Genomic DNA, 11350 nt, shown 5'->3' with positions numbered 1-11350 from the left:
GCTTGATGTCTTGCCAGAACCTTGACCTGTTGTAATTTGTAATCTTGTCTCCCCAAACGCCTGACGACGATGCTTGCTTTTGATGCCCACCGACCCTTCAGATGCGCATTCCACCCTTCCGCGAACCAGCAGCCTGTCCGTCCGTCTCTGGTATCAAATCCGGGCTGGCCTCTTGTCTCGCCAAACGGTCATGTCGTTAGAGAAAAGTCCAGCAGCGAGATGGACGCTATCTCCTTGCTGTTGCAGATCTTATTTCAACACACGGTCGTAGCTCTGCCCTTGGACAGTGCCACCGCCCATCGCGGTCCGGACATTGCGCTTGAATCCCTCGCGGTTGAGTCTTAGATCATCGGCAGCCTCCTTGTTCAGAGGGTCGGAGGCATTCGGTTCGAGGAACAGGAACTACGAAAAGAGGTCTGTTAGTTGGTGCCCACCCAGAATCGTGCTTTCTGCTCGTCAACATACTTGGAGTCCAACAATGACCGCGTTCAAGTTGAGAACGGGCTTCCAGTCTTCGCGCAGAATGTTCAGGCAAACCTTGCCCTCCAGATCGATATTAGGGTGGTATATCTTCTCCTTGCATCGGACTTTTGGGGGCTCGTGAGGGAAGTTTTGGTTGATGTCGAATGTAAAGGTAAATCGTCCGGTCCGGTACATGCCCTCATCGGGCTCGATCGTAAGCGTGAAGTGGAGAATGTCGTCAGCGTCAGGGAAGTCGGTCTTCATTGTTGATCCGAGAGATAGTTCCGAGAGATCTGGAAGCGAGCGTGAGCAACGAGATCACGATTTTCTTTCCTTGGCTGGCTGAGGGGTTCAGACCTTTCTGCACTCGAAGTTGCGCGGCAGTCACCTTCTTCTTCTTGCCACCCGCAGCGTCGGCATTTTCAGCCTTCTGCTGCTCCTTCTTCTGTAAGAGACGTTAGTAGTCCCCTTGACCGAGAGGTTCCGGTGGTCACATACCATAGACCAAATCTTTAGCATCTTGTCCGATCTCTGGCGGGGTGTCTGGTGGGAGGAGTTGGTGGGGCGCTCTGCGAGAAGGGCGAGACGGGGAACGAGGGCACGCACACGACCTGGGTGGAAGATGGTGTTTTCCTGAATCAGTGGTGTTTGCGCGGTAACCAAGCAGTTGAACAACAAGTTAAGTATAAGGTAATCGTCTCTGTCCGGAGTCTTGCGGTCTTGGGACGGGAAGGTGCCTGGAGGAGCGGACCAACTGGGCACCAGTCAATGCGGTCACTTTCTGGTTGCGATAAGATAGGGTGGGTGTATTATTTACCCGGGGATCTACCGACCTAGAACCACTCTTGTCAGCTTGCCTCAGACCCCGGTCGTTGAACAACATTGAACAACAGCAATCTGAACAAATGAAGAAATGCAAAGAAAGCCATGAAAGGACGGAAGCACTCTGGGGCTGGGGTGCTCAAAGGTCGTCGGTTTGTCAGCGTCCATGTATCATGGTCGGCCAATACCCGCGCGCTTTCATACAGCCGCCAAGTTGGCCGGAAGCTTCTATTTTACCGCTCGATTGCATGCAATGAGTCTGTGAAATCAGATGCGTTCAAAATTGATCACTAGTCTCCGGAAGTCCGTCCACGTAGATTGAGGAATCATGTTTAAAATCATTGTCATTGTCTGATACTAAGCGTAAGGTATTGTATCCATGTAAAACGCCATGAATGCTGCTTAATCGAAACTACTTTTACTGAGCTTCCGCCCACTTCATCAAGAATCTGCCGAGTCCCGTGTCCTTTATTACTCAACACACGCCCAGAATGAAAAACACCAGCGGGTTCGTAGCAATGAGCCAAAGCTGGCAAGAGTACAGTCTTCCTTCTGATACACATCCAACACGCGTCGAGAGGTTCGGCGCTTGTTTGGACAATCTCCTCCGTTTGTCTGTTTACCGTCTGGCAAAGCAGCACATGATACCGGTCCTGCCCAAGAACCACAGGAATCCGAAGAAACGGACAAGTGATAAGACGGCAGTAGAGTACAGCAAGAAGCTGAAGTAAGAAGCAGTACGTGCTGATGCAGTTTTCTAGAAATGAGAGTTAGTATGGTAATGGACTCGTATTTCGGGACCTTTGAACTTACGCCAATGCCGAACGAGTTGAAGTTATCACTCGTAATGACGATGATAAGGAAGGTGTTGGAGAAGAGCCACGACACAACCAGACCGGTACGGAAAGACTTGTACGAGTCTTCGATGTCCGGCTTCTCGTTCTCCGGAGTTTCTTTGAAAGGCTCCAGCGCACGCTTGACCGTCGATTCGAATTGACTGTCGATATCCTCTTGCGGCTTGTCGATTTCTTCCACCACAGCTTCATCCTTCTCACCCTTGCTGACGTGTGCAGAAGGTAGAGCCTCGGTACTGTCTGAACCCTTTGTACCCCAAGACACATCGTGCCAGTTGTTGAAGGCGTAGACCATGAGAATGTTGATGTAGGTCGACATGAGCACCAGGTAGTGAGGGAAAGAGGTAAACATGTGCCAGGGGTCGAGGTACATGAAGGAAGCGATGAAGTTCAGACCGTAGATAGTGACCAAGGCGACGAGAATGACACCGGCAGCGTTCGTGCCTCCGAAGAAACTAGCAACGAAATCCTCACCGGAGTCGAGACTGATCTGCTCGCCAATAGGTTTCTGGAAGGCCTGGACAACCAAGTACATCGAAAGGACTAGGATGTAGGATTGGATGAGACCGAAGACGACGAAAGAGGCGATGTAGGTGTACTTAGAACCCTTGGGTCTGTTACCCAGAGCCAAGATGAACTGCAGAATAACGAAGGCCAGGTAGAGGTACTTGAGAAGGGCGTTAACGATAGGAGTGGCGGTGTCTCCGAAGGGCCAACCGCTGCGGGCCACATCGGGGTCGTCGGAGGTGACGGCAGTACCGACAAGATCCATGATGACCGTCGTAGTCAGGTAGTAGGAACCCAAACTGAACCATGTGAACATAACCTGGAGGATGTTGTAGATGAGCTGGACGTGGAAGAAGAACATGCGGATAATGTTGTGGCCGGACTTGTACATGCGACCAAAGTGCATGAGAGAGTACAGAGAGGCAGCGAAGGAACCGTTGAGCCAACGACGACGTTGAGAGATGAACTCAGCAGCGCCCTCGGGAACGTCGGTCTCACCCTTGGCGGCCTTGATGTACGACAAGTGCCACTTCTGGCCGGCCTTGGCGACCAGCTCGAAGCAAAGAATACGATCCTCTGCCAAGAACATGTTCTTCTTGAAAATGTTCATTCCGTCGATACCCTTCTTACCAAGGATCTTGGAAAGAGTGTGGTCACCGTGGAAGTACTGCTCCAGCGGGCGACCCATGATCGCGCGGAAGCGGTAGGCGGAGAAAGCACCGGGCAACACGGAGACATATCCAAAAGAGCTCTCGAGAGGCTTATCCAAAATGTTGGAGATCTTGTACTCGAAGTTCTGGACGGCAACCAAGGGGTTGAGCAGCTTCTTGCCGCCTTTGCCCAACATGGCGTGAATCTCACCACAAGCACCACCGAGGTCCTTGTCGTTGTAGAAGCCCTCCCAAAGCGCGAGCAGCGAGCGGGGACTAGGCTTGGTACCAGCATCGATGAGAATGCAGACTTCCGGGTTCAAGATGCGGCCGAAGGCGTTGAAAAGCCATCTGTGGGAGTTGATCTTCTTGCTGTTCTTTTGCTTCAGGCAGAAAATGAACTGCACAGGCGGGAGAGTGGATGGGCCGTCGTCAACGGGGCGGATAAGCTGCTGGTTGGGCGTGACGGACAATTGAGAGGTGTACTCGAAGATGTGAGCGACTGTCTCCTTTCCGTCGACATCCTTCTTCACGACACCATCCTGGTAGATACCGACGGTTGCGAGAACGTCCAACACGGCCTTGTCGGTCTTTTCGATACCGTCGAAAACCAGACAGACGACAATCTTCTGCCAAGCCGGTCCACCCTTGTTCCAGAAGGTAGACTTCTTCAGGTTGACAATGTCGCGAATATTCTGCATGACACCGTGGAGAGTTCTAGAGAGCAACACCTTGTCTTCGTTGTAGTAGGTAATTGCGATGAGGAGCTCGGTGTGTCGGTTATACATTCTCGGGCGCAAATCGTAACCATTCTTGAGGGTGAAGTCGTTGGGGTCGCAAGTGGCGGCGGTGTAGCGCATCTTCATGAACTCTTCGCTGCCGCCCTCAACATCGCGGTACTTTGGCTGGACAGCGTTCTTGATGGCACTGGGGACTGGGTAGTCGATGCTCAGGACGGAGCCCTGAGTAAGCTTGATCTTACGGGTCGCGTAACGCTTCAGACCGCCACCTTGGTTGCCGGGCTGCTGTCTGCGGGTCCAGCTCTCGTCGGCATCCACGGTGGAGGGGGGTCTGTTTCCATAGCCAAAACCACCAGCATCCGAGTCGAGCTCATTGCTGTAGCCAGACGCGAAAGCTGTCTCGCCAGGAACTGGTGTCCGAGCTCCGGCACCAGGAGCGTATGATTCTGTGAGACTGTATGCGGAGACTGGACGGCCAGGGGTCTCGCCTGTTCCAAGGTGGCTCTCGTAGGGAGCAGGTGCGTGAGGGTCTCTCAGAAGAGATTGGCCGGCTTCGTCAACTCCCTCATCTTGAGGAGGCAGATGGTACTGGGTAGAAGATCCAGGTTAGCAATGGAGACTGCTTTGTGCGGTGAGCTAATGGGAGGTGAAGCTTACTCCTCTGCCAGATCCAGGCGGAAGGTCCTGCATATTGTGGCCGCCATCGTAATCGTTTTCATGCCCCCCGCGGTAAGCCATGATTGCTAGAGGCGGGTTCAGGAGTAGCTGATGCTGGTATGAATGCGATGAATGATGGGAAAGGTTTTTTTCCACTGCTTCGTTGCGGACAAGATTAGGTAGGGTTGATTATATCGTCAGCCGAGGGACTCGGGCAGAGAGGCCTGGGTAGGGTTGGTTGTGTTACGCGATGAGCGCGAACAAAGGCGCTGTAGGTTAGAGAGATGTGCGGCCAAGAAAGCCACAACCCCAGTAACGATTGGTGAAGCGAAGGAGGAAAAAAAAGAGAAGGATGTAAAGATGGATGGAGGGCTGGGGGGCAGGAGGAGTAGAAGGGGAGAGGGTGGTGATGCAGGATGGGGCAGCAAATGGTTAAAAAAGGGTCCTGACGGGCTGGCGGCCTTGCTTGGTGGGAACCAGAAACCTGCAGCTAGGTGAGAGCGAGCGTGGAAGCGCCAGGTGGAGAGGATGGCTGAGGTAGTTAGGATGGATGAGAATAGCTCTAGGATTGGCCCGACTGGGCTGAGGTGGGCGAAGATGAGGATGGGGACTCGGCAGCGAGCAGACAGTTTCCTTTCCGTTGCTGCAGCAGTACGGGCAGAGAGGGAGAAGGAGACCAAATTCAAGGACACAAGGTACATGGAGATGGTGCGGCATGAGAAAAGGAGAAGTCACTTTTGCATCCGTCCCCAGCCTGTTTCCCTGAGACGAGGTACAAACGAGGAGATGAGACTTGTTGCTGCTTTCCTCCTTCCCGACTATGAATATTCGTACCTACCTACCTACCTCGCCTGCCTTGGCTACGTATGTTGTGCTGTACCGAGCAGGTACTGTCGTTCGTTCCTTCTTTCTTGCTGCACCTTAAGCCAAGGCACGGTAGACACAGTAAACCAAGGTACCTTACCTACCCTGGGCTGCTCCATAGTCTGCAGCAAAGTGAAGGAATGGTACCTCGCGTCACTGTCTCTTTTTTTTTTCCTGGTCCCCTTTCATTAGCTTGCTCCATATTCTCACCTCATGTCAACAGACTGGGGAAGCTGTGGCTTAGCGCTGCTTAGCCCAGGCATCGCGTTTCTGCACGATGAACAACTGAACAACACAACCTGAGTGAAGGCACCAGCACCAGCACCAGCATAGCATCATCATCCCGTCTCCCGGAGTCGGCATACCCATGGACATCCAAGGGGCCCATTGACGCAAGCAAGACCTCTCCTTGATACGGATCGAAGGGCACTCCTTACTGTCTGCTCCGTATGCAGCACATCCGTCACTAAACCTCACCTCGCTTTTCGGAAACCTCAACGTCAGTGCACTATTACTGCGCAAGTGACAGACAACGGATGGACTGGCTAGGAAGGGCTGCCATCAGTCTCATCCCCAGGCCAGCGGGTGGTCCTGGTCCCAGTCGTGTGCCAGCCAGGAAAGCCAATGCCGTCGACCGTCGTTAACCCTGTCCCTCCATCTTTTTCTTCCCTCTGTCAGGTTCTTTCATGATGGATCCTAGCAACCTGGTCGGATGGTCGCGGTTGCTGTCGCTAGCCATTGCTAACCAGCCTGCAGCAGTCCAGCAAACCAAGACAACAACCGCGCCGATGCTCATCACGAGCTGGCGGCCAACCAGTCGAATCGCACTTCCAACGTCGACGTCTCCGAAGGTTGCACTCTTGAGAAAATAAAAATCGGGCCCGCATCCAACTACGTCACGTCTCCCCCCAAGTCGAAACCCCCGGCCGTTGCTCCCTTGGCCCTTGCATTTCGTATACCCCTTGGCCTTGCGCCTTCAATCGGTCCATTTGGGGTTGGGATCGACTCTAGAAACACCTCGCAATCAACGCCCATTTACTGCCAGCATTGCTCTTCAGGAGAAGGAGGGGTGCCTATGCACCTGTGCACCTATGCAACAGCAACAAAACCAGCAAAGTTGGTGACTGCCAGCAGCGAACAGAGCCGGCCAAGCACACCTGTCCTGGCTCAATGACGGACTGCCTTCAAGGGGAATGTTGCGGCGATGGATGGACGCGCCGGCAAGGAAAAGGAGAAGGTGGAAGCTAAAAGAAACGCCGTCCCCTTGCCGGCATCTGTCGTGCCACCACCAGCAATCCAGCCATCATCCTTGGTTTCCATTGGGAAGAGGAACGAGCAGTGCTGCGGGAAGGAACAGCAACGGTGGCTCATGTTCGGCAGACTTTTCGCCTCATTGTCGTTCCTCGGCCCCTCTTCCGTCTCATCATTGCTGTCAGACTCAGACTCCCGTCAGACTGCAGTACTGAGAGAGTGGAAGAGATTCAGGATATACAGGACTGCTGCAGCTACCTAGTAAGCAACTCACAGAGGAAGGACAAAAAAGCTGACGGCAGACAGAACCCAGCAAGCTGACAAGCATTCCCGAGTGTGTTCAAAGCCGGGGCTGTCAGGGGGGGTCTCATAATTCGTGGCATGACAGAAGAAAGGCATGAAATTGTAAGGCCCGGAAGCAGAGAGCTACTGCCGCTCAGTACCTCTTCCGCAGTCCCGTCAGACTCCAGAGTGGCAGGGTCTAGAGAGTCTAGACGTACTGCGTACTCATCGTATGGCGAATCCTGACTGAGGCAACAAGCATCTCAAGAAACGACATTGGCTTGTTAGTGGCGCCGCCTGTATCACCCTCCACATCTATGTGAGACGCGTGTACCTCTTAACGATCCACTTGTCGCCCGGGATCCTGTGGCTTCCAAGAACATTCTGAAACGTGCCCCCCCTCGCCCTACCCAGCGCCTTGGCTTTTCCAGCTTCCGTACCAGCTGGCAGCCAAATCTCGCCAGCTCCTCTCTCACCTAGGTCTCGTCATGGACAGTCGACAGGCACCGCCAGTTCATGACATGAAGAACTATTACAAGCACATGCTTGCTCGTCCCTCTCGGAGCTGGAATTTTCACACGTTAATGGCCTGGAACCTGCTGTAATCTTTTTCCTGTCATATTTCCAACCCACGGCTCAAGCACCACATTCGTTCAGTCTGATGTCTCGAGCTCGCCTGTCATCGTCATGCCCTCCTTCGTTGTCTTCTCTTTTTGTCCTCCCTCGCCTGATCACAACGAAACCCTATCCTACTCATTCGCCGCACTAATAGCCGCAGTAGCAACTCAAGAAAATGGGCTTCCACCCGAGGTTTAGGTTGTGGGCATACGTACCCCCAACCAGATCAGAGACTCGGTATTTCAACTTTCTGTCGCCTGCGTGCAAGTTGTTTGTTGTTGCCTCTGGCCAATTCGGATACGGGGATCCGTCAGGAGGAGACCCAAAAATAGTAAGATTGGGCTGGGGCTGATCGACTGGGGCTGAGGCGGTGCACCCACCACGCCTCGCATCGCTGCATAACACATTTGGCGGTGGACGGGATGAATGCACTCTTCCACTGTTGTCACAAAGGAATTTGCCCCGAGCCCAGTGAGTCGCTGCTTACGCCTCGCTACGAGTCAAAATCAAATACCTGCTGTTGGGCGGAGTATGGGTTCTACTACTCAGCACGCTTGCGGCCAGTTCCGAACCTCAGCCATCATCAGCCTTAGTGGCCACACGAACCCTTTGCTCAAGGACTGCACACGTGCAACAGAGTATCTGTACTACTCTGCATTACACAGACGGAGGGATCCAACAATGTCGACGACCTCTCTGCCCTACGCGCCTATCAGTCGGCTCTACGCTCGTTTATTTGCACTGCTTGGAGGGGCGGCAACCGGGCCCTCTCCACCTCACACGGGGTTTTGAACCTTCAACCTTCTGGCTTGGACAGCGAACCAACATCCACGACCCGTATCCAGTTCGGCCACTCTCCCAGGTTTCCCAGCTGTGGACATGAGATGACGCTTTTCAGCCTCAGGAACCATGGCGAAAGAAGTCGCAATCGTATTCGCCTTCAGCCTTCAATTACTTCATTCCGCCCATCAAATGCTCGGACGAGAAGAACCAGGTATTGGCTCCTGGATGAGCGATGCTTCAGTGCCGTGACTCCGAATCCCGGCTCCGTTTGCAGCCCTCTCCGGCGCGCCAACGCATTCTTCCAGCGCGGGTGTCCCGACTACATGGTCGGCGAGCCCGTCTCTGCGGCGAGGCTGGGGCATTCACCGCTGCGGCGCTCGTTGGTGGAACGGTACCGTCAGCCGTCGGCTATTCCAATGACTGGTAACCAGCAATTTCACACCGTCTTTCACTTTCCCCTGAGACCTCCACTGCAGCGGACTTTTGCGTTACAGATGGGGTACTATTTGTGAGTGCGATCGACGGGCTGGGGTAAAGGGGCCTCCCGCAACTCAATGCTATGACCGCCAGGCGAAAAGTTTGCCGATGTCATCGAAGCCTTGCCAGCCCAGGAAAGCCACAGATGGCAGGCCTCGGAAGCTTGTTTTCGCTCAATGAGCAATCAGGGCACCACCTTGCCCGGCATGTGGAGGGCTCATCGGGACTGGACTATAAAAAGCCCGAGTGAATGCGTAGGTCATGGTTCGGAGGCGAAGCCGAGCCTCAAGTGACGTGTCTCGGTGGCAGAAGGAGATCATGTATCAGACTGCGAATGGCTCCCGGTCTCAACATCGGATGGAGGCCATCCATAGAGATTCTGAACGTGAGGCGCGGGGTGCGATGAGCTCGGCCATGACAACATCCCAACTTCCTGACTCGCGTACGCTTTGCCTCGGTATTGCAAGAATACAAGTATGCAAGGTCCCTCATGCGCTTGGTGGCAGCTCATCCGCGGAAAGAGAACATCGGATCGAATATTCGGCCATTAATGGTTTTGGGTTTTTTTTTTCCAAACCGGTTCCTGGGTTAGGCAGGTATGAACCTTCCAGTGCTGAAGATGACGCTGAGCTCCTGATACCGTTGCGGAAGTACACAACGTAGACCAAATCGGAGGCTCTGGGGACTGGGCTGAGTAGCATGGTGGTGCACAACACAGGCAGCCATTTTCTGCCAGTCCTACGTATCTATATTCATTTCTCAATCGGGTAGAAAAGAACTGACTAGGCGATGGCATCTACTTTCTTTTCCAAGCTTATTTTAAGGCGTTAGGGGGGAACAGGGCCAACTTACCATATTGAGGTGGTGTTTGCAGCAAATGAACCTACTAACTGACATCATGCGGCTCGCGCCGGGGGGCTGCTTGCTTCCTGACGTTTTGCTGGTCAGAGAGAGAGCACTGGACAGCAAAAAGACGTCGGAGCCTCGGGAAGTATGAAGTCAATTCGTGTTGCTGACACAAATAAGCCTGACAGTGGTTCGTCCGGTTTTTCTGCAACAATTATGTCTCTGAATCTTTGAACACTTTCCTTCTTGGGTTTCCGCGAGTGGTCCACCAATGTTTCTGATGCGAAGCAAAAAAAAAGAAGAAGAAAAAGTCTGAACTGTTCGCTCTCTTACGAGTACGATTTCTGAGCTCGTGATGTCACTTTTGCTGTTGTTCTTCTTTGGCTTTAGAGTTTCCGCCGTGGTTATGACGGTGGTGCATTGGACGATAAAGGGCCAAGACTTTTGATATGACATATTTGTCCGCCGGGAATTGTCCCACGGGTGATCATATTTGACATGAATTATCACACGTTTTGTGCGGGGAGAGGCGCAGGATCGGATCAGATCGGACCCCCCAGACTAGATTGGTGAGATCTGACATGTTATTAACGATTGACCGGGGTTTTATAGCGTCTGGAGAACCAGGAGGAGAGAGAAAAGGTCCGGTCTCTTCCAACGGTGTCTCATTGTGGATAAGATCAGTTCTTTGATAGGACGTCAACAAGGGCGACTAGGGAGAGCCGGAGAAGCTAGCTCTTCGTTCAGTTGTTCTCGAGCAAGAAGGGCAAGGAACTGGGCTCGCGGGTCTGTTGACTTATCTGGGATTGAGGCTTTCTTCGTCACAGGGGCCCGTCGTTGAAGAAAAGGTGTTGAGATTATTCTGGTCTCGGGAAAGTCGAGCTTGAGATAGGAATGCCCTGCCTGGCTCCGCTTCACGGAGGGGGATTACGTTTCTATAAGATGGGGTTCTCGATTGGCAGCTCTTTGGATCGTGGTTCAGCTTGAGTCGGTGAGGACAGAGCATGCTCAACCTTCTCGGGACAGTCGTTTACTATCGTCGAGCTAATGCCTACGTGTCAAAATACTTACTGCCGTCGTCGAGCTATGGTTCTATCAACAAAGGTAGCAAAGTCAGTCGGGTGTGATAGACGAGCGGCCCACGCTACCGTATCCTGAAACTTCGAATAGTCAAGAAGTGTCAGACGAAGGATAGAGCGGTAATACGTATCTCTGACAAGGTAGAATCCATTTGCCATCAGGTCTCAGAGACACGTGAGAAGTTGAGGTTAAGAACCGTCATATCTATACTTATTAGGTACATTACGAGAATGTGCCCAGATGGGGGTTATCCTCTGTCGAGCTATCATAGAAGCAGGCGAGAGTCTCGGCCAGGGGGTACATTCATCTCTGTTACGATGGAATGTATACTGCGTTATTCGAGGTTTTCTGATTTCTCCGTCCCTGTAATCTTTGGCGGGTTACTTTTGTCATGTTAGGGTTATGTCTCAATCCATAGCCATCCCCTCGGCATCCGTAACCATGTCATCACCCCTCT

At 52.9% G+C, this 11350-nt stretch overlaps 3 protein-coding genes across 3 annotated transcripts; 1 reads left to right on the top strand and 2 right to left on the bottom strand.

Annotated features, from left to right (window-relative positions):
- Positions 1-249: 249 nt before the first annotated feature.
- CABS01_01648 (chitin synthase) lies at positions 250-4872 on the bottom strand (the record flags this gene model as incomplete). The annotated part of the gene is made up of 7 exons (XM_060535028.1): positions 250-402; positions 466-755; positions 820-907; positions 961-1216; positions 1908-2041; positions 2098-4623; positions 4693-4872. Coding segments are annotated over 7 exons (3627 nt in total), but the record flags the coding sequence as incomplete, so codon positions are not given.
- Positions 4873-6723: 1851 nt separating this feature from the next.
- CABS01_01647 (uncharacterized protein) lies at positions 6724-7515 on the bottom strand (the record flags this gene model as incomplete). Its single annotated transcript, XM_060535027.1, has 3 exons — positions 6724-6999; positions 7308-7335; positions 7424-7515. Coding segments are annotated over 3 exons (396 nt in total), but the record flags the coding sequence as incomplete, so codon positions are not given.
- A 1076-nt stretch (positions 7516-8591) lies between these two features.
- On the top strand, positions 8592-9002 carry CABS01_01646 (uncharacterized protein; the record flags this gene model as incomplete). Its single annotated transcript, XM_060535026.1, has 1 exon — positions 8592-9002. The coding sequence occupies one exon, from the start codon at positions 8592-8594 to the stop codon at positions 9000-9002; it is 411 nt and encodes a 136-aa protein (XP_060398215.1).
- Between the last annotated feature and the right edge of the window lie 2348 nt (positions 9003-11350).

Source organism: Colletotrichum abscissum (assembly GCF_030869225.1).
Source record: "Colletotrichum abscissum strain IMI 504890 chromosome Unknown Scaffold_3.1, whole genome shotgun sequence".
NCBI classification, from domain to species: Eukaryota; Fungi; Ascomycota; class Sordariomycetes; order Glomerellales; family Glomerellaceae; genus Colletotrichum; species Colletotrichum abscissum.
Note: the sequence above shows the minus strand (reverse complement) of the source record. Positions and strands in the feature narration are given on the sequence as shown.